This window comes from Pempheris klunzingeri, chromosome 13 (genome assembly GCF_042242105.1).
Source record: "Pempheris klunzingeri isolate RE-2024b chromosome 13, fPemKlu1.hap1, whole genome shotgun sequence".
NCBI classification, from domain to species: Eukaryota; Metazoa; Chordata; class Actinopteri; order Acropomatiformes; family Pempheridae; genus Pempheris; species Pempheris klunzingeri.
Genome location: NC_092024.1, coordinates 11,830,693 through 11,858,692, shown reverse-complemented (window position 1 = coordinate 11,858,692; position 28,000 = coordinate 11,830,693). Strand labels below are relative to the sequence as shown.

General features: G+C 41.6%; 6 protein-coding genes across 11 annotated transcripts; 2 read left to right on the top strand and 4 right to left on the bottom strand.

The window, feature by feature from the left end:
- Positions 1-269: 269 nt before the first annotated feature.
- Positions 270-12,561, bottom strand: LOC139212335 (ankyrin repeat and SOCS box protein 2-like). 6 transcript variants are annotated; one of them, XM_070842864.1, is made up of 13 exons: positions 11,008-11,075; positions 9,750-9,862; positions 9,129-9,257; positions 7,173-7,272; positions 5,901-6,030; positions 5,172-5,376; positions 2,644-2,813; positions 2,305-2,460; positions 1,971-2,216; positions 1,716-1,887; positions 908-1,511; positions 670-823; positions 270-520 (listed from the first exon to the last, which is right to left on the bottom strand). In XM_070842864.1, exons 6-13 carry the CDS (start codon positions 5,291-5,293, stop codon positions 390-392), a joined length of 1,755 nt encoding a protein of 584 aa, XP_070698965.1. In that variant the 5' UTR covers positions 5,294-5,376; positions 5,901-6,030; positions 7,173-7,272; positions 9,129-9,257; positions 9,750-9,862; positions 11,008-11,075; the 3' UTR covers positions 270-389. The 6 variants fall into 6 exon arrangements, with proteins under 6 accessions (XP_070698965.1, XP_070698967.1, XP_070698968.1 ...); XM_070842866.1 differs by lacking the exons at positions 9,750-9,862; positions 11,008-11,075 and adding an exon at positions 12,536-12,561; XM_070842867.1 differs by lacking the exons at positions 9,750-9,862; positions 11,008-11,075 and adding an exon at positions 9,528-9,647.
- Positions 7,959-10,205, top strand: ccdc197 (coiled-coil domain containing 197). The gene is made up of 9 exons (XM_070842868.1): positions 7,959-8,065; positions 8,155-8,200; positions 8,402-8,578; positions 8,687-8,844; positions 8,932-9,014; positions 9,124-9,296; positions 9,385-9,495; positions 9,581-9,697; positions 9,779-10,205. The coding sequence occupies exons 1-9, from the start codon at positions 7,959-7,961 to the stop codon at positions 9,962-9,964; spliced, it is 1,158 nt and encodes a 385-aa protein (XP_070698969.1). The 3' UTR covers positions 9,965-10,205.
- Positions 11,178-13,075, top strand: LOC139212339 (ubiquitin thioesterase OTUB2-like). The gene is made up of 6 exons (XM_070842870.1): positions 11,178-11,242; positions 11,328-11,408; positions 11,497-11,615; positions 11,701-11,785; positions 12,555-12,746; positions 12,869-13,075. The coding sequence occupies exons 2-6, from the start codon at positions 11,328-11,330 to the stop codon at positions 13,073-13,075; spliced, it is 684 nt and encodes a 227-aa protein (XP_070698971.1). The 5' UTR covers positions 11,178-11,242.
- Positions 13,076-13,331: 256 nt separating this feature from the next.
- On the bottom strand, positions 13,332-18,633 carry ddx24 (DEAD (Asp-Glu-Ala-Asp) box helicase 24). Its single transcript, XM_070842861.1, has 9 exons — positions 18,550-18,633; positions 17,451-18,346; positions 16,870-17,355; positions 16,628-16,781; positions 15,220-15,735; positions 14,591-14,666; positions 13,900-14,088; positions 13,687-13,816; positions 13,332-13,591 (listed from the first exon to the last, which is right to left on the bottom strand). The coding sequence occupies exons 2-9, from the start codon at positions 18,340-18,342 to the stop codon at positions 13,332-13,334; spliced, it is 2,703 nt and encodes a 900-aa protein (XP_070698962.1). The 5' UTR covers positions 18,343-18,346; positions 18,550-18,633.
- Positions 18,634-19,829: 1,196 nt separating this feature from the next.
- serpina10b (serpin peptidase inhibitor, clade A (alpha-1 antiproteinase, antitrypsin), member 10b) lies at positions 19,830-21,448 on the bottom strand. The gene is made up of 4 exons (XM_070842995.1): positions 20,845-21,448; positions 20,486-20,759; positions 20,111-20,258; positions 19,830-20,021 (listed from the first exon to the last, which is right to left on the bottom strand). Exons 1-4 carry the CDS (start codon positions 21,446-21,448, stop codon positions 19,830-19,832), a joined length of 1,218 nt encoding a protein of 405 aa, XP_070699096.1.
- Positions 21,449-23,009: 1,561 nt separating this feature from the next.
- Positions 23,010-27,782, bottom strand: atxn3 (ataxin 3). Its single transcript, XM_070842869.1, has 11 exons — positions 27,717-27,782; positions 27,023-27,187; positions 26,885-26,929; positions 26,708-26,793; positions 26,546-26,612; positions 26,385-26,472; positions 26,175-26,304; positions 25,863-26,026; positions 25,482-25,638; positions 25,113-25,177; positions 23,010-25,002 (listed from the first exon to the last, which is right to left on the bottom strand). The coding sequence occupies exons 1-11, from the start codon at positions 27,759-27,761 to the stop codon at positions 24,950-24,952; spliced, it is 1,065 nt and encodes a 354-aa protein (XP_070698970.1). The 5' UTR covers positions 27,762-27,782; the 3' UTR covers positions 23,010-24,949.
- Between the last annotated feature and the right edge of the window lie 218 nt (positions 27,783-28,000).

Below are 28,000 nucleotides of genomic sequence, written 5' to 3'. Positions count from 1 at the left end.
AGTCATGCAAATGAATGAAAGCATCCTGTTTTAGTTTTCTGTTTCTAAGATGAGAATAGAATGTGGGACGTACAGTAGATTGCTTTTTCTTTGTCGGAGTTATGTTTGATAGGCACATTTGAAACAATGACTTATTTTCAAATAAATGATTCAACTTCCTGCAAGATCTCCTTTGGGCCTTATATAATTTTCACTTTCACAGAGCGTTTCTGTGAAAGTACAAAACATTCTGACAGACAGATGAAATAAACTTACTGTCACGTTAGATATGTTATAAATAGATGGTTTATACATGGACAATTGCATTTACAGATTCAAGATATTAGATGCAACTAAAAAAAGAAACATCACATCTCTGATGCCTATATTACTTAAAGTTCATCTTAAAGTCAGTCAGCCAGGCTCAAGTATCTGATGAGTCTGTCTGGCAGAGGTAGGCTTGTCAGAGATTTCAGTCTCTGTCTCCCCATTTGGGTCCGAATCCTCATTCTGCAGAGGTGCAGCAGTGGACGAGGCGACACTGTAGACAAGACAAAGAGGATGGTCACATCCATATTTGTACTCATCATTTGTGTTGTATGCATATGTGAGGAAGTGAAAGGGGCCATAAAAGAGACACATTTGCATTTTAGGATGTAAGTGAATGATAAGATTTTAACAGACACTTACGTGACTTCCTCTTAACAGCGAGCCACTCTTCTCGGCTGTCCAGTTGCTCAGTGAGCTTGCTGCACAGCTGAACTTGACCTACATGCTCCAGCAGCAGGTCTATGATTGGTCCTGCCCATTTACACATGACTGATGTTGTGATCCACTCACAGAACTGGAGAAGAAAAGCAGAAAAAAATCTAAATTACTTATAAAGACTATAAGATTTTGAATTGTGTGTCACTGTTATTTTTCACACCTGTGTTGCCCTGTCTGGTGGCTCACTGCAGTTTAATGGAAGCATGCTGTCATTCTGCAAAATGTATCCAGTGCTGCCAACAGTTCTTATATGGGATCCTCCTGACGTTGGGTGACGGCCGCTGCCGTATGTACAGGAAAAGCAAGAGAGAGCATCGCAGCCATTGTCCAAAAGGAACTTGAGTAGAGGCAGATTATTCATGCATAGTGCCACAACAGCAGGAAACGTAGTAGCATACGACGGGATCCTGGCATTGACATCGGCCCCTCTCTCCAGCATTAAGGACACAGTGCTGACACAGCCCTTCCGCACGGCCATGAGTAGAGGACTGACTGGGTCCAGGCTCAGACTAGCGCCAGCGTTCAGTAACACCTCTGCTGTCTCGGTGCTGCTGTTGGCAATAGCAAAGTAGAGGGCTGTTGCGCGTCGATCAGCGTACTGGATGGAGTGACTGTGGGCCAGTGTGGCATTTACATCTGCACCTGTCTTGAGTAGCACAGCTGCCACAGTGTGTCTGTTGTACTCTGCTGCCAGGTGGAGGGGGCTGATACAACTGTGGCGGAGCCTGGCTCTACTTGTCACTGGCACAAGCAGGGTCACAATCCTGAACACAAAACATGGATGTTAACAACACAAAATATACAAAGACAACAAATACAGCACTGTTTCTCTTATAGTTTCATTTGCAATAACCACGCTATTGTACATTATAACCACAAATTTCGTGTCTGAAAACAATGGTTTTATCTTCGCTCATGTTTTCTACTGTAGTAATACCTCATTATGAAGTTGTTGTATCTTAACTTACTCATGGTGTCCATATTTGGCAGCAACATGCAGCGGCAGCAGTCCTGAGTTAGTGGGCTTGTTGGCATCTGCGTTTTTAGTCAACAGCACAGCTACGCTTTCCTTGTGGCCATGTTTACAAGCCTCATGCAGCGCTGTGACACCATCACATGTCTGCATGTTCACATCTGCACCTACAGAACAGTATTCTTCTTTTACAACCTTTAAACAGGGATCAGAATCAACACAAGGCGGAATATTTTGTGCAGAAAAGTACCTTTCCCAATAAGGTAACACAGTGCCCTCATCTGTCCTCGCTGAGCTGCTACAATGAGCGGTGTGACGCTGTAGGTATTGGCTGGGTTGATTGTGGCCCCGGCTCTTATTAGTATCTCGCAGATCTCTGTGTTGTTCCTGGATACAGCCTCATGGAGGGCTGTCCAACCCTGACCACACCGCTGGGTCACAGTGGCCCCATAGGACAGCATGAGGCTCACCATGTCCACATTCTCCAGTTCACAGGCTGCAGAAACAGACAGGACACACAGCTATCTACACCCGTTTTGGTCCCTAAATAGTTCTGTTGTATACAATTGATTTCATAGCTGTACCTTTGTACAATGGGGTTTCTTTGTTCTTGCTGCTGATGTCAGGGTCGGCGCCTGCCTCCAGAAGGCACTGCACACATGACAAGTGTTCACAAGACACAGCAAGCAGCAAGGCCGTCTGCTCCTGCAAGGTACGTTTGTCGACAGAACCTGGATGGGCTGGAGGGGAAAATATACAGCTTCACACAAACCATCTTTGACACTCAAGTAGAAAATATGCAAACAACCCATCACAACACCTCCTTTGAATAGATCTATGTCCTCCTTTCCTACATCAGCACACTGAACCCATGTGATTTAACAAATGCATGGGACCCTCAATAATGTCTTTCAATGTCATACCTTTCAGCAGGGTCCCCAGGCACTCTGTCTGTCCACAGAAGGCAGCATCATGCAAAGGTATCCATCCATCTTTGTTCTCCTTCAGCAGGCTGTGAGGAGCCGATGTTGTCAGATCATTAACAGCCCTCACATCTCCTCTTCTGATGGCAAAGACCACCGGGTCAGCATCCCTTGAGGGGAGGGGGGGGGGAAAAAGCACCTTAATTGACTTGAACCTAAATGTGATTAAGTATAATTTCAGACAGACATCAGCTCTGTTTGAGGACCACAGTTTTGTTGCAAACACGGATCTTATGTCTTTATATTTAGGTGATTATCTAAATTTTTTGGCTTTATTCAACCTAAATAAGCAAATGTACCTAATGTGGTGTGGTATAAAATCAATCAAGATTATATTGGCTACTCTTCACAAAAGACCCCCAACACACACACACACACACACACACACACACACACACACACACACACAGCCTCGTGTCAAACACCCCAACAAAAGACTCACTCCGGCTCTGACGTTCCGCCGCTCTGACCGTCTCCTCTCCTCCTATCTCCTCGCTGTGGCGGCTGAACATTATTACATTTAGCTCCAGTATTACGGAACTGAGATAAGTATTCAGAATAGCTGAATTTCGTCATTACTGATGACAGATCTCACGGCGGTGTTTGTCCACACAGAGAAGCGGCGAAGCAGCGAGCAGCGCCGAGCGGGGCTCAGCTGTGATCGCTCAGATTATTCTGGGACTGTATTGTCAGGCGGCAGGGTGACGGGTTTATCCATATATGTCAAGAGACTCGGACATACAGAGATAAGGCGAGCAGCACCGGGGATAATGCAGTCTAAGCCGAGATGTCTGTCTTTACATGAAGCCTTTCTTTCATTGGCCGGTTTCCACATTAAACAACCAAGATAATAAGGCGCTCTAATCTTAAAGGGGGATTTTTAGAGGAATAAGCCTTGCACAAAGACACAAAAACAAGGAGTAACAATGGCTACAACCGAAGATAACTAAATGGTAGAAATGACACATTTCATGAGTCAAGACTCTCTTACCATCAAATGGACCATACAGTAACAGGGCCACAGCAAGGATTTCAGAAACATTGGAGTCATGAGTTCCCCCACTGTCCCCCCTGGACATTTATCATTGGCCATCAAGATTTTTGGTTTGGACATTTTCTTTGACATTTTAACTGTGCAATTATATCTTCATTCAATTAAATGTTCCTAAGTGATGGTCTAGAATTACATTAATTGCTTTTATTATTAATTTCATTTTGTTTGAATAAAAAGAGACTCATAATCCCTTCGAAGTTTGCTCTCCTTGATCAGAGAGGCACCTGATTCAGCTACACACTGCTCTAAAATATTGGAATCACACCTTTAAAATACCACCATATGAAATGTGTGTAAAATATGTAAAAATCCCAGAAACAATACTGAGGATATGACTCCTTCCTGTGGAAATTATTTTCCTTTGTCCTATTGTGGGCAAATTGGTTAAAATACGGTTTGACTGGCATTTGGAAAAACTACAATTATTTTAAAAAGATTCCTTTCCCTTTAAAGAAAAGCAGCAGACAATGTTAGCGCCTGTAGAGTCACATGGGTACAAAGACATAATTATTCACGTTCATGACCTCTAGGCAGTGCTCATGTGTCGGAGAATTGTTTTAGGATCTCCTACTGGCTCGTAACTTACTCGATAACTGCTTTATTCACGTTAAACAGGCCACAGTTTCTCCACAAGAGGAAGGTGTTTTGTGATTGGCAAACCACATGCCAACCTATATGGCATCTGCAGGAAATTAAAGTCATTATAATGCAGATATGTACATTTCAAAGTCTCTTACCGGTGACAGTTAAAGCTGCTGCACACTTACAGTCAGGCCACATGCAGGCAATTAGTATTAGAGCAATGGTGTTTTTTTTAGTTGATCTTTCCTTTGTTCAGGTATTTTTAAAGATTTAGATGTAAAACTTGAGGTGAAATGATGAATGATAATGGAATATCATTTTGTCACAATTCACCTCCAGTGTATTCTAACTATTCAAGTACTGCAGAACTACAGTTCAGCGTGTTGCTGTAAACACCAAATGTTCGATTATTGTTGTGTTCGAGATTTATTTTAATGTTATTTTATCATTTATCACTTCTTTCCTCCCACGAAACAGATTTATGATTAAGCTTATTTCCAGGCGCCTGACCACTGTGAGAGTTTTTTTGTTTGGGGAAAACAGCCAACGAGCTTCACATATTTACATGATTTCATAAACACCCAAGTTTCTACTTCAAATATTCGGCACTGCTAAAACTTAGTCAACTGACAACACTTTCTTTGTTTTATAATTGTACCATATTAGAAACTACTGAATTACTTTATATTTATGTAGAATATACTAACTACTTTAAACATTTTAAAAGGATTACTCAGGGATATTTTGTGAAGGTTAATCTCATGGTCATGTGCATACCACACCATAACTCATATAAAAAGGTGCCTTATAAAGCAATATTATCTGTTCTCACCTGAGCAAGTTTCCTGTTGAATTGGCTGAAGAGTGGAGACTTGGGGAGTAGACAGACAGCCTGTCATTGATATCATTGTTTAGTCTCTGGTAAAGAGACCTGGATCTGCTGACTGCGATCATCACAGGATGAGATGTGCTATCCAGTCTAAGGACCCGAACGTCCAACAGTGTGCTGCCGTCTTCTTCATAGACCTCGGATGAGGCTGATAATCAAGACCAAAAGATCAGAAAACCAAAGTCAGAACAGTAACATCAGCAACTGTAAAGTCAGGTTTTGCAAAGTCGTTAAAATGAAGGATAATATACCAACTTACAGCAGTTGTATGTAGTAATACAGACATACTATGTGGTCATATTGTATGAAATAGAGACCAAGCTCATTTGACAGAGCTGAAACCTGCACTGGCAGACATCAGAGAGCAGCAGCTCCGGCAAACAGGGTAGATGCCTTTTAAGGGCATGTTTAACTGTGCTTGATTCCACTTGATTCTGCTGCTCCAGAGGCAACACTGGTGTGAGGTCGTGTGGAGTGCTACAGTGAGCTCAGCAGCACAGAGATGCCATAAGAGTAACACATAAAGCTGGAGTTACTGTTTACTTGCTCAACTGTGGACTAAGAAGTGGCTGTTTATTCACCATTTCTTCAAACAAAGATGAAATACATGCGCATTCACAGAAACACCAGATGTATAAAACTTTCATTTAAAGCTTGAAGACTGTAACTCACCGTGTGTCAGAGTTCCTCATCCTCGTTCACAGAAGCTGCTCTGCCATTGCAAATGTGTCGATCCCCTCACAGAACAATGACATCAGATCTTTGTCTTCTTCTTTGGAAGGTTGCTTCCTGCATCTTCCTGCTTTTGGTTTGACACAAACAAGTCCTTCAGCATATCTATTTACAGCTGGAGGAACTAGACTGTGCAGACTAGCTCTCAAGCTGTTGCCAAATTTCTGAGAAGCCCAACATTTTTGACCAACAAAGACAAATTTGCCTGTGTTTGACTACACTGTGAAAACTGCACCATTCTGCAACTGTACATCCAAAAAAAGTGATATGTAGATAGTGCATTTGTTACTGTGAAGGGTATATTTATTGCATATTTCATATTTATATGAAAAGTAGAATATATCACTCTATCCCTAATATGAATGGATTAGACAAAATACTAGAAACACCTCTATAACACAATACAATTAAAAACTACACCCTTTAAAATACCACAAAACACTGAACATTATAACCATCATGGAGGTATGATTTAATGCAGGACTGTTGCATAACAGTATGAGAATATGAAGAAGAAACAGTGGCAATACTGACACGTGATCAACTGCAAGCTAAATTTTCACAATAATGCAAGTTCATGTTTTTCCTCTGTAGATTACTGTTTAGTACAGTAAATACAGACTTTTTCACAGAAACGCCGCAGCAGAAAATGCCTTGGTGGAACTAATACCATTAACGAGATCAATGCTCCATGTCCCAGGAAGCCTGGAATGAGTCTTTTTCACAGCAGATTTTTCGAGTCATTGCAGGAGAAGCACAGGTGTAATCAATACCATTAACAGTGGCTGTGCTCCATTAAAGTGTATCAGGAAGCCTTGTCAGTGATCCTGATAGCTGAAGCTAGCAAAGCTAAATGATGTTTGGCTCTTATTAACATCACTAATTACACTTGTGGGCTTTCTGTTATTTCATGTCAAAACGTGTGCTGGGTGAAAAGGTCTGCTGGTAAAACCAATGTGGATGCAGCCATCGTCAGTGGTATTAATTTAACCTGTAGTTCTGCTGTTAAGACACGGTGAAGAGCTATTTAAGCTAATATTAAGTCCTACTTCACTCAAAATGTGTTTTGCTTATTGTAACTTCCCTTGGATATTTGGCTCTCACTGCAGAATGATGTATGTGTAGAGTTTGACACCAGAGGGCTGTTTTCACATTCATCTGCTGCAGGGGGGAGATTTCTCTGTGCTTGCGTCAAATCTGGGGTGAACAAACCTGGGTAAAAGTAGGATTGTGTGACATCACAGCTAGTCTGGAGGCCAGTCATGGTTCGTTGTGAAACCTGCACAAGCGTGATGTGGAAACTTGAAACCTCCTGTGCACATGATAAGACAGGCCTTTTCAGTGAAGCAAGCCACATCTTGCATCCTCCACTTTAACTTCTGAAACGAAAAAAAACGAGATATATATCTATATATTCTATTTTTAACAAGATATTCAAGCCAAAACACACAAATTATAATTCAAAACAGTGCTTTTATATTTTTACATGACTGAAGGGAATCTCTAAAGGGAAGTTGGAAAGCAGAAGCATTTTTTTTTTTTTTTTTTCAAATGAATGCTTTTATTTTTCATTCTGTGTCAATGACAGGATAACTGTGGGACATATCTAACCAGTAAACTCTGCAGGGAAGCACAAGTAATCATGTGAGCTGAATATCCCAAACAGCCTCCTGGTCTCAGACTGCGGCCCTCCGGTTCACTGTTGGGGGGCATCAGAGCGGGGAGAGCGCTCTCCATCCCCTCCTCATCCCGGACCTCTACCGACCTCATTTCTATGCCTCTCACTCAGTCACCAACACGGAGCTGCCTCCCCTGCCAGTTGCCATGACAACGGAGAAACGGTATCCCGGCACATTCCCTGTTGTCGCGCCTGCGGTTTCCCGGGCAACAGCTACACAAATCCAGGAAAACATCCGGAAAAGAGCCTCGGTCGTCCCTCTGATCGGCCGAACGTGGAATAAGTGCAGGACCTGTTCCCTCATCAGACAGTGAAAAGACATGGCGACTTCTCCCCTTCCTGCTTTAGATAACAGCGATCCCCGTCTACTACTGGCGGTGGAAAACAGAGTAAAAAACATCTTCGTGACACAGTCGGAAGACACCAGGTAGGCCTGTGCCTTTATTACAGAGGACTGCCTCTTCTTCTTAAAAATAAATGCATGGTGTCCTTACTGAAAGTCTGTTTTCTCCTCAGAATTAAAAAAGCTGAAAATGTCAATTACATACCTGTTGTAACAGAGGTAAGACAGAGTAAGTAAGCCAAAAATCTGATAAAAATAGGGATAAAATGGTTTATCATCAACCTGTGCATTTAGGAAATATTATAACAATAAAAGAATACTGAAAATTAGACTTGTTGCTTGTGATGTCTCACTTTTTTAAGAGCTTTCAGTACATGGAACGTGTTTCTGTGATATTAGTATTTTTTAATCTATGTGTAGACCTCAAGCAAAGTCCTTGAAGCAGGAGTGAACACTCTGCAAAAGACCCTGGTTTTGAAGAAACAGGCTGAGCTGGATGAGGTTGACAAGCAGCTCGCACTCAAACGGCAAGAGTTTAAGAGCTGCGCGGAGGCTCTAGCTCAGAGAAGGTCTGAACTGGAGATAAAACAGCAGCAGGTGAACTGAAACCTCTTCAGACTACTTGAATGCGAGAATGATCAGGGAGTAGATATCTGTCACTGTCAAATGACACTGTCCTAATCCAGCTGGGGTTTGTTTACCCAGACTAAAGAGAGGGCGATGAAATTTGAGAAGTTTGTAGCTGAAAATGAAGCAAAGAGACACAGGGCACTGAGGAAGTACGAGGCTGCACGGGAGCAGAACATTTCGAAGAAGAAGGAGAAAGAAGATCTGACACAGCAGCTGAAACACCTCAGAGCCAGGTGAGACCTGTAAACCAGAGCCGGAGCGCAAAGATCTCGCTCCCACGGTTGCTTTTTACCCCAGTTTTTCCATATGTCAATTTGCAGACATCAAGTTCTGAAGGAGAGAATGGCCAAATACAAAATCTATGAGGACTACTTGATGAAAACACTAGATTATCTCCCCAGCAGTAAGTTCAAGACCGACTTTGTCACCTCTATGACTGAACTGCTGCACCCCCTGCTGATATAAATACACACTAGTTCTAAGAAGATCCCTATATCATACATATTTTTCAGCTTACCATGATAACGGGTCTGAGTCTTTGGTTATGCCCATCATTCGGCGCCATGAGACCCTGTCCATCACCCACCAGGAGCTGCTGCAGCGTTTGGGGCGTCTGGAAGAGGAGGTGGAGCAGGGCCAGCGACAACTGCGGACCATGAAGCACGGGCACAGCATAAAAAAATTGGTCAGACATGCAGATATTCACTGCAGCTTGTTTTAACAGACAGTGCTTGAGTGGAAAACCTGTTAAAGAGCTTTTGTGTGTGTTGCAGATGGCCAATAAGGAACTGTCTGAACTCCAGAGTGAGTTAGAAACGCTCAAAGAGAAGAACAAGCAGGCCGAGGTTAACCTGCTGTTGGAGCAAGGCCTGTCCAGAGAGAAGGTATGATTTCAAGATTATGAGATGGAAATGACCCGTAGCTGATTTGCAGATACCACTTTTGGATAGAAATGTTGTCATCACTCAGGTTGAAGAAGTGGGAAGCTTGCTTATGGCCATCAACAACCTTGCAGAGCAGTGTTATCTACCAGCGTATGGACCTCTGGAAAACATGGACACACTGACAATGATGGACATGGTGAAGGTAATGTCTTTGGGACAATAGCTATTAATACTCCTAATTTAGCTTCCTCTACCTTTTAACTAAGCAAGAGTTTGATTTCAGGAGTACATTCTGGACAAGGCAGACACAGAGAGGAGAGCGAGGAGACTGATGGAGTCGGGGTCGGCGCTGACAAGTAGAACAGCTCTGACGGACAAAAGAGACAGGGGATCAATGAAGAACATCGGCAGTAAAACACAAATCAAAAGTTCAAGTAAAGCCAGTAGAAAGAGCGAGATGACGAGTTGATGCGGAACTTTTACAATGTCTCCCGCAATTAAAAACAAAAAAAAACAATCTGTGAAAAACTAGTAAATGGACCTTGTGTTAAGATATTTTTGTCAACATTTAAGGGTGTTTTGCCTCTGACTCTCTGCACCAAGTTGTGCACTTAAAATGTGTGTTTCATAAATAAGGTAAACAGTGTGTGTTTGAGCATCAGAACCTTATGAAAAAGTGGATTTCTGGAATGTAAACATTGCAATTTTCAATAAAAATGGCCGCAATCAAATGATGCACTGAATGATATCCACTAAAACGGTCTTCACAATGGTATGTGTGCAATTTTCTCAAATTTAGATCAAACATTCATTCATTAAAAGCAAAGTTAATTCTTGATCCAGTCCTGCTCTATGTTGTCAGACACTGCTAAACAGGTTTTCTCAGTCTTCCAGTGCAGACAGTGATCATCAGATATGCTGCAATGCTACTCCTCGGGGCAATGCAGTTAAAACTGGAAAATATGTTAAGCACATGTTTTGGGCTCTTATTTTGTCAGTAGCATGCGCTCCTAAGGATTAGGTGATAATCTGGGTTTGTCAGGCTGTGAGAAATCTCCTCAGTGTAAAATACTTGTGGTTGGTGTGAGTGTCCTCTGCCATAGCAGCTTGTTTTTTAGAGGCGTCTCTGTTAATGAGGACCCTAACCCACCCCCCTCACCCTACATTCAAGATAGTGTTGGAGAGTAACTGAGCAGACTACATTTACTCAAGCATTGTACTTAAGGATATTCTGAAATGTGTGTACTTTACTTGAGTATTTCCATTGCATGCCACTACAATAATGTGCCACATGTAGTTATTTGTTACATTAGAAATTCTAAACATTACAATAGATCAATATGAATATTATTGTATATTAAGTATTAATATCTTAAGTATATATGGAGTGAATGCAATATTAAGTAGTTATAGTTACCCCCACCTTGACTATTGGGATACTTCAAGTACAATTTGCACGTAATGCTTTTCCAAAGCATTTTAAATATGTGACAAATGTCTGAACACTCATACCTGATGACACAACAGTGATGGAAACCGACAGAAAGGAGGACAGCCCAGACACAGTAGCCTGACTGTGGGTTGCCATGTTTTGTGCAGACACGTTTCAACATTCAACAAATCGTGCACTGTCCCTTTAACACGAACACGTGGTACCTGCAAACATCCGGTTTTCAGCAGATGGAAATAAAAAAAGCTGCAACAATGTTTTGACGCGCAGCTTTGACGCACGCAGTCTTGCCAAACTGTAATTACATTTTCTCACACAGTTTCCATGTTGCTGAAACACGACGGTGTGTGCTGTAACTGTAACGCTGCGTGTTTCTCCACAGATGGAGGCTGGCTGCCTGGTCTCAGGCAGGGAGGACATCTCTTCGCTGTTTCCTGAGCAGACACCGGGTGCCAAATATAAAGTAGGCTGTTTAGCTGGGGTGGGCTGGTGCACTTCAGGCGGCCTTCACTCGCTGCAGCATTTTAACCACGTCTATTGTCCCCTGGTAGGAGCTAAGCAGCCAGTTTTCCTCCGTGAGACAAGTGCGCGGAGATGGAAACTGCTTCTACAGAGCCGTCTGCTTGGCACACCTGGAGTCAGTCCTACACAATGCCAGGGTTTTGCAGAGGTCAGTTATCATCAGGACTGCCTTTTCATCAAACTGAAGTGCCTTCAAAGCTAAGGTGGCCCTGACTCATTGCTTTCACTTTCAGATTTAAAGAGAAAATCATTCAAACCGGCCAAGATCTGTCTTCTGCGGGATTTGATGAGGGCTCCTTCAAGCACCACCTGAACACAGTAAAGAAAACTTTTCCTTTTACAGTCACGCCCATTTATTTTACTGACCAGGGATCCATAAGGGGGATTTATTTGTTGGAATAAACATTCTGAAATTACTCTATGTCAAGTAATACAACAAACTTAGGAGCAAGACAAGCCGATTAAAAAAATGTCCATATTATTACCTCTTTGGAAGATACATTAAAAACTCAGTTTTGGCCTCTTGGTAGTCCACAACAGTCCCCGTAAAAGGCACTGTGATGTTTTTGACATATTACACGCTAACAGGGTGTGTAGTACAACATAGATGCTTATGACAACTATTTGGATGAGTAAGAAAGTGTGTGTCAATCCCTTAAATCCAACACTTAATAAGATTTAATTCAAAAGCCAACCTGTAACTGTACTTAAATCTGGCATTTTATTAGATCTTGAGTGAGTCCAGGAAAACGTACACAAGCACAAATGCATTCCATGGTTATATATGGGTAAAAATCTGTTACCAGCTTACAGCTGTGTGTTAATGAATCTTGAGTGATGCTAACTGAAACAGGATGGGCCCACTGATCTGTCACCACGTCATCTTGTGACTGATAAAGATCCGCCCATGAATAGCTCCCAACTACTACTATCCTCCAAGTGTGATTCATCTACTATTAGAACTCTGTTCATTAAAAAGGTGCTGGGAACGGCCATCAAAGCAAAAGCACATTTAATGCATTTGTAGTAATAGGAGCAGTTTTTGTACAACCAATACGGTAAAAATACCTGTTCTGTTTCTCTGAAGGTTGTAAGCGTTGTGGAGCAGTGCCAGGCTGATGAGCAGGAAGACGGGCTGCTCAGGCTCTTCAATGAGCGGGCGACCTCTGACAGTGTGGTGCAGTATCTCAGGCTGCTCACCTCAGCACACCTGCAAAACCACGCCGACTTCTTCTGCAACTTTGTGGAGTCGCCCAACCTGCAACTGTACTGTCATCAAGTCAGTATCAAAGCGTTGCTGCCATCTAGTGATTCAATTATGATAATCTTTTACTGACCACGCTTTTTACATAGGATAAGTCGCAGAAATACACATATAAAGTCTTCGTTCTCTTCATTTAGGAAGTGGAGGCCATGGCGATGGAGTGTGATCATGTGGACATCTTAGCGTTGTCACAGGCCCTGGATATTTGCATCCACATCGTCTCCATGGAGGGTGATGAACAGCAGCTGGCTCACCACGTCATTCCAGAGGGTGCTGAACCCTCCCTGCACCTCCTCTACCAAACGTCACATTATAACATTCTCTACCCACGACCTCGACACTGACCAGTGAGCCACCAGGACTCAGCTCAACTCAGGAATAAAGACTTTGGTTGAATAAAACCCCACCTGGGCTTTAAGACGCTTATGGAAAAAAGATTTTATAAAAGCTTGCAGTGTACAGCAATTCAACATCTGGAAATACAATTTTTGCTCATTGTGCAATAAGTATTTAAATGACTTCAGACCAAATTATGTAAAGAAATAATTACATAAATCCTGTCAATGATGGCCTCGTTAAACACACATTTCCATTAACACGTCATTGCTGCTGTACTTTCTTCTGTTTCTGCTGCTGTGGAACGCCTCTCTTTAACTTCTGTTTCTGCTCCTCTGTCGAAACCTTGGTAAGAGCACTTTCTTTCCCTGCTAGAGGCAGTGAGAGCTTTCCCATCTGGGTGGGGTACTTGGTCTTTATCACATTCTTAAATACAGGCTGGGAGACCAAGTGCTTCAAATGCTTTTTCATCCCCTTCACCATCTTCTGCTGCTCTCTGTCAGTGTCCTCGTCCCGTGCTCTGCCTGTGGACATGGACGGTGTATTCAGGTGTCAGTATTTGAACATTTGTAAATAGACTGATCGTGTTAAAGGAAATTCTCTGTTTTGCTGGTTTTACCAATTAAAAGATCATCATCCAGGTCCACATCCAGGGCCTCTGCTGCGTGTTTGAGCCAGGAGTTGTGCTGCTGCGCCCTGCTGTTGTGGAACTCAATCTTCTCTATCTGTCGGGCCAGGTTCACCCGTTCCTGTGAAGGGACACACTCAACAATAAACAATCAAGTATTATAATTAACGTCACATAAACACAGGGCCTAGTGCTGAATCTCACCTTGATTGCTTCCATGCATTTGGTCTCTATGGGGAACATGGGGAGCTCCTCGTCCTTCCCAAGAGTCTTGTAAATCTTTTTGAAGTTCATCATGTCGTCGGGGCCTATTAGCAGCAAACTGAGACCCTCTTTTGTGGCTCTTGCTGTTCTGCCACTCCGATGGACATAAGTCTCAGATGTCCTGGGAACCTGATTTCCACAAGAGAATATTATTAGAGTTAATTACACCAGGTAATACTCTCTTCATGTACTGTACAGGTCTTTTTCACAGCAGACATTTTGACTTGTCCTAGCAGGAAAAACAGAAGGATTTGTTAATAACAGTAATGATGGCTCTGTCCCAGTAAGCTGCTACAGTGAGCCAGCCTGCACACGGCCAGTACCCTGAGACTAAAGCAGCTAAATGGAATTCAGCCATCATTCATTTCATTAGCTACACCTGTGCTTTCCCTACTGTGACAAAGCAAAATGTCCTCTGCCCATTCTTTAAAATGAAAAACTTGGCCATGTAAAACGAATGCTGACAAACTAAGAAAAATCCATGCTCTCATGGCTCAGTGATGTGTAGTGGTTAGTGTTACAATTAATTAGTACCCCTGTTTATGTAGGGCAATACTTAGGCAGTCTGAATACAAGCAACTCTTTTTCAGTCAAAAATGATAAACGCTATGGACAGCCAAAAAAAGCTTACCTGGTAATGAATAACATGCTGAACATTGGGGATATCCAGTCCTCTTGCAGCCACATCAGTAGTCAGCAGAACACAACTGTGAATTAAATCCAGCCAATTTTTTAAATTAATTTTGTTTACACTAGAGATTGAATGCCAAGGAAAGTGCCATGAGATGCCAAATAATCAGGGTTTGTAGTATCTGCTACTAAAGAATAAAGATCAAGCGAGCACGGGGCTACTGCTGATTACAGGAACTGAAAACATGTCTTCAAAGTGACCAAATTAATGTTATGAGCCTAAAATAAGTACATCTTACTGTGTAAAATGATTATCCATATATGCAACTTCTATTGTTTAAGTTCAACTAAGGGACACCTTGCCGAGATGGCAGCAACACAAGCACATACTCGAGTTGTTTCTCCAGTCTCAATTTCGAGGAACGTGTAAAAACAAGTCTGTTTAGTGAAGAATATATTATGAACTCAACGTTGGAACTAGTAACGGGAAACACAATCCAGTTCCCATAAACCAGATACAATTTTATTTGCAGATAACAGGTTTTTGTGTTTCATCATAGGTAAACCTGTGATAGATTAACCTGAGGCAAATACCTTCAGACCGCTACTGCAAGTGTGTGCAAAGCTCACCTCTCCCTCTCAGCAAACCGTTCCAGGTTTTTGAGGCGTTGTTTCTGGTGCATGTTGGCATGAAGAGGCAGTGGAGTACAGTCCAAGATAACCAGCAGGGAGTTCAGTCTCTTGATACAGTCGATACTGTTGGCGAACACCATGGTGCGGCCAGGGTACTGGAGCAAAAAGTAATACAGGTAGAAGTCCATCTCCTCCTTCTGACAGTGGATTCGTGTCTCAGTCAGGGTCTCCACAGTCGCCTCCTTCCTGGTCAGGTCGATGATTTTGGGTTTGGACTGGATCCCCACTTTTTCAATGAGATTCTCCAGCTTGCTCCTCTGGTCCAGATTCTTCTTCTTCTTCTTCTGTAGGACGCGGGAGGGCAGGCTGTGAGCCATGGTCAGTGTGGCCGAGAACACAAATGTTTGCCTCGTGGGGTTAAAGTGCACGGTGTTCAGCATCTCCAGCAGACTCTCCAGCTCTGCAAAATGGCCTCTCTCTACCATGCGATCTGCTTCATCAATGACCAGGCACCTGTTGAATAACACAACCAAGAGTCGGTAAAAAATACTAGCCCGGGAACCTAACAAGCCAACGAATAATCTGTAACATAGAAATACTGATCACACTTCTGATATCCCTCTTCCCATCTTTCATAAAGAGATCCGAATGAAACACACTGCGACAGAGTTTTATTCTTGACTTAGAATTCTTACAGGCAGCTACCAGAAGTAAAAGCCCACTGATTAGCATTCACTGCATTAGGAGCTGCCCAGTCAGGACGCTACTGAAGACACAAGTTCCTACTCAGATGTCACTAAATTCTGGAGGGAAGTTAAATTCAGTAAAAGCCACTGGTCACCACCTCTGCTATCTGTTTAGCTGTCAGCAAAAATTTTGCTGCTGGCCTTCTGTTTGAAATGATTGCACAGGGATCACTTTTACAAACAGCAATAATGTGCCTGCAGTCAACGCTAGGACTGTTTGCTTTATTTAGCCTTTCACTGCTGATGTTGTACCTCAGGCCCACAGACCACAGATTAAAGTCAACATGTCTTCTTCAGCCCATTCATGTACCGATCAATACAGGGCATTTTAGCTTAGTAGATGTATTTGTCAGAGATCATGAAAAATAAATATGCTCAGTAATTTCATTTATTTTTCATTGCAAATGTAAACAAGATGTTACCATAAAAAGCATTTATTGTTAGTTATGGCTAGTCATATAAAATAATTATATTAAGTTACTGCAGTTTTTGTCCTCCGTGTGAAAGGAACGTTTGGGACGCAGTTGTAAATTTGATCATCTCATCAGTGATTTTGCATGTTTGCCACATCCTTATATAGATTACATATTATGTTTTATAATGCCATACTGATTTTTACCATATCGCCCAATCATTTAAGAAAGACAATTGTGACTTACTTGAGCTGCCTGAGGTTCAACAGATGTGGATGTCTCTCCTGGATCAAGTCCCACAGACGTCCTGGAGTGGCAATAATGATCTCTGGTCTTCGCTTTAGCATCCTTCTTTGTTTCTGTTGTGCCATCCCACCCACCACTATCGCTGTTTTGATGTCTGCACAACGGTAACATCTTGAGTATCTTGACATTCATAATTATGCTTTATTCATTTAAAAATCTCATCCTGAAACTTAATGACTTACCTGTGAATTTTGCCACAGCATCGATGTGGTGTTTGACCTGAACAGCCAGCTCTCTGGTGGGAGTGAGCACTAGTCCGAGCAGAGGCTGACTCCGACCGGCAGCAGAATTTTCTTCTGCTTTCGCAAAGTCAAACTCTGCATCTTTGATCACTCGAACACATCCAAGCCTCTCATCGTCATCTTTTTCTTCTACGCCATCTTCATCTTCGCTGTCATGTTCATCACTGTCACTGCCATCCTGCTCCATGATGCTTTCACCCTCTTCATCCTCTTCATCCTCAGCCCCCACGTCGTCCCCCGCGACCTCGTCTATTGTGGATTCAGCTGCGTCTCCTGACTTTGCCGACTCCTCCACAGCTGGTAAATACAAACTCTCCACCTTAGTGGTTGTTTCAGTGCTCTCACCATGAGGCTTTTCTGAACCGTTCCTCCACTCCAGGATGGTGTGGATCATGGGAATACCAAAAGCAAGTGTCTTCCCACTTCCTGTAATGACAGTGCTCACGTTAGCTTATCTTATGAAGGAAACATAGGAAGATAGATTGTTTCGGGACAAAAGAGCAAAAGGTATTTTATCTTACCTGTCTCAGCTGCCCCCAGTATATCCATACGATCCCTGATAGCTGAAGGCAAAGCCAGGGCTTGAATAGGAGTCGGTGAACCAAATCCAAGACTGCTCAGTGCCTTTAGCACCGGGGAGGGAACAAACAGGTCTTTCCATGCGCTCACATCAGTACTTTTCTCATTAGAGCCAGAAAGTGCCGCATTCGTCCAGTTCTTTGCCTGCTTTTTAGGGGGCTTTGTCGCTTTCTCTTGAGCGGATTTTTCTTCAGGACCCTGAAGTTCTGATGCAGACTCCTGGTTTGGTTGTGCCTCGCAGACTGCATCCTTTTCTACCTGCTGCTTCTGTTTCTTCTTTTTCTTCTTCTTCTTCTTGCTCTTCTTTGTGGGTTTTGATTGGGCACCTGGCTCTGAGCTAACGGCTGTATCTTTTACAGTGTCTTCTTTAGCCGTTTCATCCTCCATCTCTCCCTCCTCACCTGCAGCTTCATCCTTCTGTGGCACTCCTGCACAAATGTTATCTTGCTGGGCTGATTCCTTTGCAGTCAGCTTCTTATTTTTCTTCTTCTTGGCTCTTTTCTTGGCAGGTTCAACTGTCTTCTCCCCCTCTTCGCCCTCCACACTCACCTTCTCTCCAGCCCCCTCTACCTCGCTGGCTTTTCTCTTTTTCGCTTTGTTCTTCTTCGCGTTTTTCAGTTGTTTCGCCGCTTTAGCTGCAGCCTTTTCGGTGTCTATCAGACGGTAATTTGTCAGCTCTTCAAAACACACCAGACCCTCCATGCCCTCCTCGGAGAAGAGACTGGGATCGAGCTCTATAGCCTGCCATTTGCCTTTCACATGGATGCCCCGTTTAGTTTTTTGCAGCCCGTGGGACAGACGCTTGCTCTTCGGCTTCATCTTATTTGTCTTCATTTTTCTACAAAAAAAAGTCATTCCAATATGTTAAACTCCATCCCTTGAATTGAGATGTTAAAGCCTAACTTTATGTGTGAGGTTTGCTAGCAGCTTGGTGCCGAGCCATTCCTCATAGGACGACACTCATAAAAACATCAGCTCCTGTGAGCTTAGTAAACCATAAGCAACCACACAACTACAAGTAAGTTAATAAAAAACACCTACCTCGACGGACTGTAAACTCTCGAAGAGTCAAAATATTGTTACAGATGATAACAACCACGCATGACACGAGGGCGCAGCCATGACAGTGTTGATCACGTGGTTTGAAAAAACTTTATTTAGCCAACAACAGCTACACAGATGTTTTTTCTTGCTGAAAAGAAATTTATATCTATAATAATCATGTGATTTATTTTTCTCTGGGAGTAATCAGTCGCCCCTGCAGCTACGGATTATCAGCAAAAGTTCACAATGTTTCGTGCTTGAAATGATCAGTAGCCAGATATCTGGTGATCACCCTCTTAAATCAGACATTAACGGGAGAAAGTAAGATCATACATTTCTAATCTGACTAAAGTGTCGTCTACTTAAAACTGGATTCACTGATATCTTGTCCTCATAAACCACCAATAATAATAATAATTTAAAACATCTACCAATACTTTATACAGGGTTCACAAAAAGTTAGGGATATTCAACTTTCAGGTGAAATTTATGGAAAATGTAAAAAGTGAATGCTACAGTGATATTATATCATGAAAGTAGGACATTTAAGTATCAGCATGCAATGGTAGTTTCTTCATCTTAAACAATTTATTGAAAGAAAATCTACCAACAGTGGAGGGTAAACAAGGGTAAACGTAAAATTGGGATGTGGCCAAAGGACGTCCACTCCTCTCCTTTCTGTGACTCTTCCAGTCTCTGTATCTCTGTTGCAACATGCTGATGACACTCTGTGACCCTCTAAGCTCAGTGGACACTTCTGTCTGAGGACCTGTTTGAAGCCTCCAGTTTTGAGGTGCTGCTGATCAATAGTTAGGTGTCGTCTTGGTCTCATGATGTCAGAATGTGAACAGCACGATGAGGAGGACTGTTAAAATACCAATTCTAACTGAACCAGGAAATGTATTGGTGGTGGTTCATCCTGAAATTTCACCTGAAAGCCGAATATCCCTAACTTTTTGTGAGTAGTGTATATTAGTTATAATTCATTTAGAAGAACAACTTACATGTTACCAGGTTGTGAAAAATATCTTAAAGCTTTTGCAATTGATTCACTTCACATGTCCATACACTTCATTATTGAAGAGCAGAAATTATTTGACTTAATCCAAAAGAGGCACACTCATGTCCATTTTTTATTACTAGGGATCCTGCACAGGCAGGAGCAAGGAGCACAAGCATTTGAAGCAAAAAAGTAAGAAAATAGGCTTTTTTAAGGCCTGAATGAACAAAATGTCACATGCAAGCATTTCAGAGCTCAAACACAATAGTCATGACTGCTAGTTTTTGGTGGGGTCAATCACCCTGCCCATGAACAGCAGACAGTTTGTGTCTTCATGGTATATGAAGAAGAAAAAAGGTCTGTTGACAAAGAAGGTCCTGGGTAAGGAATATGGAGTAATGCCAATTGATGTAGCTGCTGCTGCAGTGGTCCCAGCCTCATCCACCTCGATCACAGCCTTGTGCAGCACCTGTGATTTCAAACAAAGGATAAAAATTCATCTGCAGACGTTGGAATATGAAAGTATGTTGTTACCGCATGGGGAAGTTGAAAACTAACCTCTGACACTTTGAGGCCATGGTCCTGACTCAGCTTTGTCAGATTGGCTGAATTACTGAAGATACTGGCCATGCCCATATCTGGTAGAAGTTTGTGCAGGGAATATGACTGCTCCATCTTGAATTTAGGTATGCTGATTTCCAGTTTACTGTGAACAAGACATGGCGGCCATGTTGAGTAGACTTACTTATCTTTTGCTGTATATGATATAATGTATTTGCACATTTGTTACTGGGTGCTTTTCACAGCCCCTCTCTAGAGAGGTTGATAATATTCAAAATATAACAGATTACAGAGGATAAAAAAGTGGAAAAGCCAAAGGCAGACAAGCCTGACGTGTGGGAGTAAAGCATGATGCTTTGTCACTTAACTTACGTTTTTTGCAGGTTTTTGATCCAGTTGAGGAATTTGTCAGTAGTGATCTCATCATCAATGACAGTGTAGTCCATGCCTTTGTTGGGTAGCAGGATAAGCATGGAAACGCCATCCTGATATGGTAGCTTCAGCACTTTAGCACCAAGAGGATAATCTACCATTGTATAGAATTTATCTTCTTTAAACATCATCGGCACTTGCACAACACTATAGTTGTCAATATAGAAGGAAGCACTGTCAGTAAAATTGGGGTTGAAAGGCATCTGCCAGGTTCCTGTGGAAGGAATAATACAGTTAAAGGCACAATTAACAATGACCCAAGAAGCAGTTCTAAACTAAACAAGATTGATTCAACTTACCCTGGAAGAAAATTGTGTTGATTAACATGAGTTGAGTCGCTACGTTCAAGGTGGAAATCATATCTGTCACTTTGTCCTCAGTTTTGTGCTTGATATACTCATTGATTAAGCTGATGCTCCGTTTTGTGTCCATAAAGTCCAAACTTTTGATGTCGCCGTCAAAAAATGTCTTGATCTGCTCTTCAAATAACTTCTCCACCTCAAACTGGTGGTGCAAAAAGAGAGCCATGCTTTGATCCAGCTTCAGTGATCCATTTTGTGTGACGTTCTCATTGAGAAGCTGAAAGAGTTTCGGGATCAGCTCCGGCTGGTCAGCCTGCCCCAGCTGCTCCAGGTTGAGTCCCTTCAGTATTTCCTCATGTGTGACTCCATCACAAGCCAGTAAGAGAGCAGCAAAGCTGGTAGAGATGCTCAGAGGTGAGAAAAATATGTTCTTGTCATGGTAGCTGGATATTTTCCTGTATAGGTTCATTGCAAAGTCCATATTTTTGAAGGAAAGATCAGAAATGGTGACATTAGGTGGGTGTGCTTGGTGGACAGGAGCAAGGAAGCACATGTAGGTAACAATGAAAATAAATCCCATCATCATTTTGTATACCGCCATATCTTAAGTCCAGCAAGGTTTGGGTGCGCAACCTGAAACATGTAAACATGCAGAGATAAATATATGATATATAAAAAAGATAAAAAAGCACAATTAACTTATTTTCTTCCACTCACATTACTACCAAAACCACTTAAATAAAATTAGTTCTGAAATGCAATGGATAGTTTTGACTGAATTACATTTACTTACATCTCATACATTCTCCAAAATTAACTAACTCTCATACGTACCATTCAGCTTGGGCAAGATTATGTCTGGAAGCCCAATCTATTATTTGGGGAGACAAAGTGCAAGTATGCTCTGAGCGTTACATATTAACCATGACATAGTGCCTGCTGTGTTGTCTCAGATGGAGTCAGAGCTGTTTGTCAAACATTTGAGGCCTTTTGGTCCAGAGGTGATGTCACAAGAACCATCAATAACTGCAGCCATGAACTGGCCTAAAGTCATTAACAAAAAAAAAAAAAACATGAAATAAACCTTCATGTGTGATTTTGTGCTTTGTTAAGCACAAAAATTAGTACCCTTGTTCCACGATGAGCATTGTGAGCATCTGTGTAATATAAATCAAAGTTACCAACTTCCAAACAAAACCGTGCACCTAATCACCCAAAGGCAGACCCGACTTATTTAATGCCAAAACATGATCAAGGATAACTCAGTCCTGTGCATCGGCTTCTCCTTCAAACCATGTTCAGAATGTACATGGAACTCTTTTCAGTAAATTTACATTAGTGGCCATTTTTTAAAGATAACCTAGAAATAGAATTTCCAAATCACTAGAAAAATATAATATATAAAGTACAATATCAGGTAGGGGACAACCACCACAACAACAAAGAATAAGGGAAATTAAAACAAAACGGGGAAGAGAGATTACTCCTGACCCCACCAAACAAATAGTACTTTCCCTAAAACCTGCATCCAGGGAACAAAATATTGTGCAATTTAACGTGCAAAACCCCCTCCACACACTTTAATAAGGTCATGTGGATACTACGGCTTACAAAATGTGTGAGCAAATGTGTTCTAGTTTTGACGAGAAAATTAGGCCAACAAACAGTCCCACAATAAGCCAATTTGCCTATTAAATTTGAAATTGTCCTGGACAACCCCCAATTTGTCACAAATTGGCCTAGTTAGTGTGACAAAAAAGGGGATTCAAGTATGAAATAAACTTTAAACATGTTGAATTTAACATAAACTTGAGGTGAAATAAAAAGAATTATGTTAATCTAGCAGATCAGTAATGTGCGTAGAGTGTGATGGGTGCAAACAAGACAAAATCTTACACCAAACTGGCTGGTGGAGGACTGGGAGGAAGAAAGCAGCAAAGAGCACGCCACTTCAATAGGCTGAGGCCCATTTTACTCAGGTGTTGGCTGTTTCCTGATGTCCCTCCCCGCTCTGCCCATTGGCTCCTGAGCTAAGAAGCCAATCAGCCATACACGCAAGAGGCAGAGAGGAGGGACGGACGTCACGCTGCATATTGACCACAAATTACAATAAATGAGACACGGGAAGCATCAGGAGTAGTGAATGTCACTTTAATCCTGGAACAAGAACTAATACATTAAATGAAAAAATGTGCTATGATATCGTGAAATATAACAAAAATTCTGAGTATTGTACTCATCAGTACTTATTGTAAGAAGGTAGTGAGTGAAAATAATGTAATGATGAAACCCCAACTACCAACATTTCAATTTTATCCTCTTTCACAAGTGCATTTTAAATAGAAAAAAAGCAAAGCAAACTAAAACTAAAACAATATCATGGAATCTTCTTGGAAGTCATCCAGCACAAGAAGTCAAACTTTGCACAACGTCCAATACCTCTGTGGACGCATCAAGATATATCCATGCTAAGCAGTCATCAGTTCCAGAAAACATAATAACTGTAAACAAATGTCCCTGTTTTAATGCTGTAATGTGATCTATTCTTTAACATTGTGTCCTGTAACCAGATTTTGGTTTCAGGGACTGAATGGAAGCTTGTAGAGGTGATGCAAACACATCTAATGAACACTTAAAAGTGGGTAGTACAAGTTCAATTTTTTGTTTCTGTCTTTGGATTCTAAATTACACAGATCATAAGGTTTAGTAACAGCCGCCCTTCATTCTTATTATCTTAATTTCATTTTGATTATTTTGAATGTCATCTATCAGCCAGTGGCTTCCATAGTTTTAACCCCTGGCAACCTCAGTGCAAATGAATGTATCTTTGTACAACCTATGTGTACAACATTGCTCTAAGTATTATTGGGATACAGGGTGAAGCAAATCAGTGCAATTTAAACAAATATTTCAGGGGCTGTAACAAACGAGTAAAACTATAAACAGTTTGTGAAAGGGAGTCCAAAAGGAATATGATTATTTTAACAATTTTTTTTTTTTTTTTATTAATAAATTCCCTGTAGGGTTCATGACAAATACTGATGAGGAGAAAGGCTGGCTGGACACGCCAGACTTTTTTTTGGTTTTAAGTGATCATACTGTGCAGGAATGAATAACGTATTATTTATCTACCAGCTGCAGTTTCATGGTGTGTTTACAGGTTGCTTCTTTGTTCCCAAATCCATCCCAACTAATTCTGGGCATAGATATGAAAAATATGCATCAGTCAAATGTATCTTAGATTCAGCAAATAGCTCTACGGAATCATTCTGTCCACGGTCTGTCCAAAAACACCCTTAAATCAAGTGTGTATGAGCTGTGTGATCTTACATTATTCATTATTCTTACTTACACACTTAAAAAGGTAAAAACAAAGCCACAAGATTAAAATGAGATGTTGTCTAAATTCCTTGGGAGGTCACTCTTAGACATCCACAAGTAAAATGATGGATGATGTCAGGAATAAATGACCCACACATGTTAGTGCTGCTGACTAAAAGGTATTTCAGTACACTGCAACAAGAAAGGATTTCAGAACTACAATAGTTTGGTGGTGGGGAGGGTGTTGGAATCACATTTTACATCCTACAAACCAAGTCCAATATAAAGGAAGGAGGCTCTGTCATTATCCATCAAACCTTTACTGTGGTCTTAACATAAGCGTCCTATGGCTTTCACAGAACACCCATATCTGTATGTATTCACCCTCATACAAGTAAACACACCCTTTGTATGCTGAAGATTCCTCTTCATCTCTTCCAGTGGAAAAAAAGAGAATAAAAAAACAGTATACAATAGAAATAGAAGGCGCCATGGTAAAAAGGCATTTGCAAACTTGGATTAACTGCATCATGAGTTCTGTGGTCACCCTTTTCCCAGCCTCGGTGCCTCAGTGAGTTAGATGAAACTAACTGCTGCTTTTTCTTTGTCGTCGTTCTCTTCTCTATAGCCTGTCAGCGAACTAACCGGGGGAAACGTGTCAGCTTTCTGACTGTCCTTATGTTCGCGTGTGCAAAAGGTTAGAGGAAGGAGCGAAGCTACCCTTGTATGGGGTTGCCAATCCAGGCAGCTGGTAAACAACATAAGCAAACCTTTCACTTCTTCACTGGCTAGGCTTTTGTTGTTGGTCCTCTTCAGAGCTTGTGTTTACTGATCCTAGAGGAGGGAAGAGGGCTTAGGTTAGTATATTTCATGCGTTTCTGCAAAAGGTTTTTTTTTTTTTTTTTAATAAAATGCATTGAACAAAAAAAATCAGATGTGCTTACCTGAGCCTCCTGTTGGTTTTGTTTCCAGCTGTTGAGGAATGTTTGTCTGAGCTTGTTGCTGCTGCCTAAGAGGTCAACAGAGAGAATTTGTATGAAAATTCATGCATCAATTTTCCAGTCAAGAATAAAATACAACAACATTAACTATGGCCTCTAAAAATACCCCCACAACACCGTCTATGTCAACAGATGTCGATATACATTAAGCTCTTAATTTTAATGAAGACACATTTACAACATAAAACTGAACATCATAAAATTCAGAAAGTAGTGCTTATCGCAGGACTATTGAATTGGATTACTAATAAGTGCTTACAGTATTGTGTGCACCTGCTGTGCAGTAATCACCAGACATGCAGCTAAACCTACCGATCAAAATAGGCTTGTCTCCTCTTCCTCAGTTCCTCGGCTGTGAGCGCCTCATTCTGGCCTTCTTTTTTTCCTCCTGCAGCACTACCAGCTACCTGGCTCTCTGATTTCACATTTCCCATTTCAGACTCTGAGGATCTGTTGCTCATCACTGCTCCTATAATGTAGTATATATATATGTCATTATGTGCTATTATTATTATTGTGAACCTGGAATACAATTTGTGAAAATAAGACTAACTGATATAACTTAATTAGGTAAAAGCCTTATTGATAGTACAGTGTAAGAAATGTGAGTCTACGAAATCAACTGTTTTGTTGCCATTAATCGTGAAAGAAACAATGTAACACTTTAAAACCTTTGGATAAGTCACTCTTTACCTTGCATGCTGAGCTGTATTGCCCTGCGAAGATCAGCCTCTTCATCTTCCACATCTATGTCCTGTCTGCTCAGTGCCAGAGCTCTCTTCAGCTCGTCATCTTCATCTACTACATCTTCCTCCACACCAAAGCCCATCTCCGCCTGGCTCAGGGCTGCTGACCTGCTGCTCACATTTTAAGGCTTGATCAATTGTCATAAGTAAATTAAAGGGTTTTTTTCAGCAACTTGAAACAAAGACATAAACGAAGATACTGCTTTCCAAGTAATTTCTGAGTCTGCCCTATTATACTGTCTGCATATATACTACATACCCTGCGCTTGTCTGGGCCTCATCCTCCCCAATAAGCCTTGGCCGCTGCTGCTGATGCACTCTCATGATCCCAAGGATCTGCTCTGCTTCACACTCAGGGAGATTTCCTCTGATCACAAATATGGAATAACCTGCACAAATACAACTCTTATAACCTCTTCTGCATAGCAACACCTAAACATACTGTTAATAAAAGTAAATTGTACAATACCTTCTTGTTGTAACTGTGCAAGGAAAAGTGCTAGATAGGTGTCTGATATCAACTCTGGTCCAGTCAACAGTGAATTCAGATTAAACCACTGCAATGAAAACAAAACAGTGTTTTTTAATGAGTAATTGAGCTGTATTAAAATTGTTTATGATGCCTCATACCTGTTGTCCAAGTTTACGTATAGTAAACCAGTGCTCCTTGTAGTTGCAAATGAAGGCTTTCTCATTTCTGAAACGTGAAAGCAGGAGTAGCTGTCATCATCGACTCATACTGTAAATTAGCTTTGTGATATTTACAAAACAGTCTTGAAAAAGTAACTTTACATTGGGTTAATCATCAGGCTCTGGTACTCCCGGCTGTTGAAGAGGATTAGCTCCAAGCCCCACACTCGCAGGGCATTGCTAATTACCTAAATGAATTAGACGACAGACAAATATACATGTAATACTGACTTATATCGTTTAGTGATCTGAATGAATAAGGGAATCTCTTTGACTCACTTGTATTGAAAAGAACCCACTGTCATCCATGTTCCCAGATGGTTGCTGGAGACACATTCATAAACTTAGAAACTGTTTAGTAATAACATGTAAAATAAGCTGATGCGCCAACATTAATCTTTAATAATGACTCCTCACCTGTAAGAATGTCCTATACTCTTCACTGGCCATACCTCCCTCTGCCATCCTCATTCTCTCCTCTTCATCAAGCTGGTGAGCAATGGAGGACAGATCCACAGGGGTGAAATACTCACCCTGCAGCAGGTTGTTGAGACAGTGTTGGGCGCAGAGAGAGCCCTCTTGCTACAAATTAAAGATCAGTTATTGTTGAGACACTAGCGCAAATGACACTGCTAACATGACAGCACGATGAAACAGCTTTATGAACGACTTAGTTAGCTTTGCGGACATGGAATTAGCAAACACTAACATTGTAAGGATTTGGTCTGTCCCCACGGGTAGACTCATACACCAGTGGAGCTACATACAGCTAGCTTACGTACAACTACACTTAATACTCCTTATTAAGACCTGATGTCTCTGATAAACCAGTTCGTTTAGTAACTTGTGAGAAACAACATATTTGCGGATGTTACAAAGCTTTTTGCGTTGTTATTCACAGCTGAAAAGAAACTTTTCATATATCTGACTAGCAAGTGCAATTAGCATTTTAGCTGTCTGGACAACAATACTGCCAAACACCACCACTAATGTCTTGACACCGGACAGATAGCGTCGGCTAACTAATGGCCGCCAGAAGATCCAGGGCTTTCTGAACAAACACAATGAATTGCTTGTAGCTAAATGTTTTAAATTAAACGTTTTAACTTACTTTCTCATGAAATATGGAATCCATATTCAGCTTTCTGTCAAACATTCACCTCTGACCTCTAGCACCGCTCCATTCATCACCATAGAAAGACGGGACAGTCCCGAGCGGCGCCCTCTAGTGGCCGGACCCCCTCAGCGCAACCATCTCCATTCAAAACTCCATTGGCAGATTTCACATTTTTACACCAGCGATATCATTGAAATCACTGGCTGTGCGGGGCACACAGAGCAGTCTAACTACTATACAAGGAGAAGCTGACCACAAAGTGTCTTTTTTTTGTTTGT

Coding starts and splice junctions, on each gene's coding strand:
- ccdc197 (XM_070842868.1), top strand. CDS start 7,959: ATGGCGACTTCTCCCCTTCCTGCTTTAGATAACAGCGATCCCCGTCTA. Junction 8,201..8,401: donor ACATACCTGTTGTAACAGAG/GTAAGACAGAGT, acceptor ATCTATGTGTAG/ACCTCAAGCAAAGTCCTTGA. Junction 9,015..9,123: donor ACTAGATTATCTCCCCAGCA/GTAAGTTCAAGA, acceptor CATATTTTTCAG/CTTACCATGATAACGGGTCT.
- ddx24 (XM_070842861.1), bottom strand. CDS start 18,342: ATGAAGACAAATAAGATGAAGCCGAAGAGCAAGCGTCTGTCCCACGGG. Junction 16,782..16,869: donor TGCTGTGGCAAAATTCACAG/GTAAGTCATTAA, acceptor ACCGTTGTGCAG/ACATCAAAACAGCGATAGTG. Junction 13,592..13,686: donor GGATGATGATCTTTTAATTG/GTAAAACCAGCA, acceptor CCATGTCCACAG/GCAGAGCACGGGACGAGGAC.
- serpina10b (XM_070842995.1), bottom strand. CDS start 21,448: ATGGCGGTATACAAAATGATGATGGGATTTATTTTCATTGTTACCTAC. Junction 20,760..20,844: donor CAACACAATTTTCTTCCAGG/GTAAGTTGAATC, acceptor TTCCTTCCACAG/GAACCTGGCAGATGCCTTTC. Junction 20,259..20,485: donor ATCAAAAACCTGCAAAAAAC/GTAAGTTAAGTG, acceptor TCTTGTTCACAG/TAAACTGGAAATCAGCATAC.
- atxn3 (XM_070842869.1), bottom strand. CDS start 27,761: ATGTTTGACAGAAAGCTGAATATGGATTCCATATTTCATGAGAAA. Junction 26,305..26,384: donor TGCACAGTTACAACAAGAAG/GTATTGTACAAT, acceptor GTATTTGTGCAG/GTTATTCCATATTTGTGATC. Junction 26,027..26,174: donor GAGGCCCAGACAAGCGCAGG/GTATGTAGTATA, acceptor AAATGTGAGCAG/CAGGTCAGCAGCCCTGAGCC.
- LOC139212335 (XM_070842862.1), bottom strand. CDS start 3,279: ATGACGAAATTCAGCTATTCTGAATACTTATCTCAGTTCCGTAATACT. Junction 2,814..3,145: donor GGCGGAACGTCAGAGCCGGA/GTGAGTCTTTTG, acceptor CCTCCCCTCAAG/GGATGCTGACCCGGTGGTCT. Junction 2,217..2,304: donor AGAAACCCCATTGTACAAAG/GTACAGCTATGA, acceptor CTGTTTCTGCAG/CCTGTGAACTGGAGAATGTG.
- LOC139212339 (XM_070842870.1), top strand. CDS start 11,328: ATGGAGGCTGGCTGCCTGGTCTCAGGCAGGGAGGACATCTCTTCGCTG. Junction 11,409..11,496: donor CACCGGGTGCCAAATATAAA/GTAGGCTGTTTA, acceptor GTCCCCTGGTAG/GAGCTAAGCAGCCAGTTTTC. Junction 11,786..12,554: donor TCAAGCACCACCTGAACACA/GTAAAGAAAACT, acceptor GTTTCTCTGAAG/GTTGTAAGCGTTGTGGAGCA.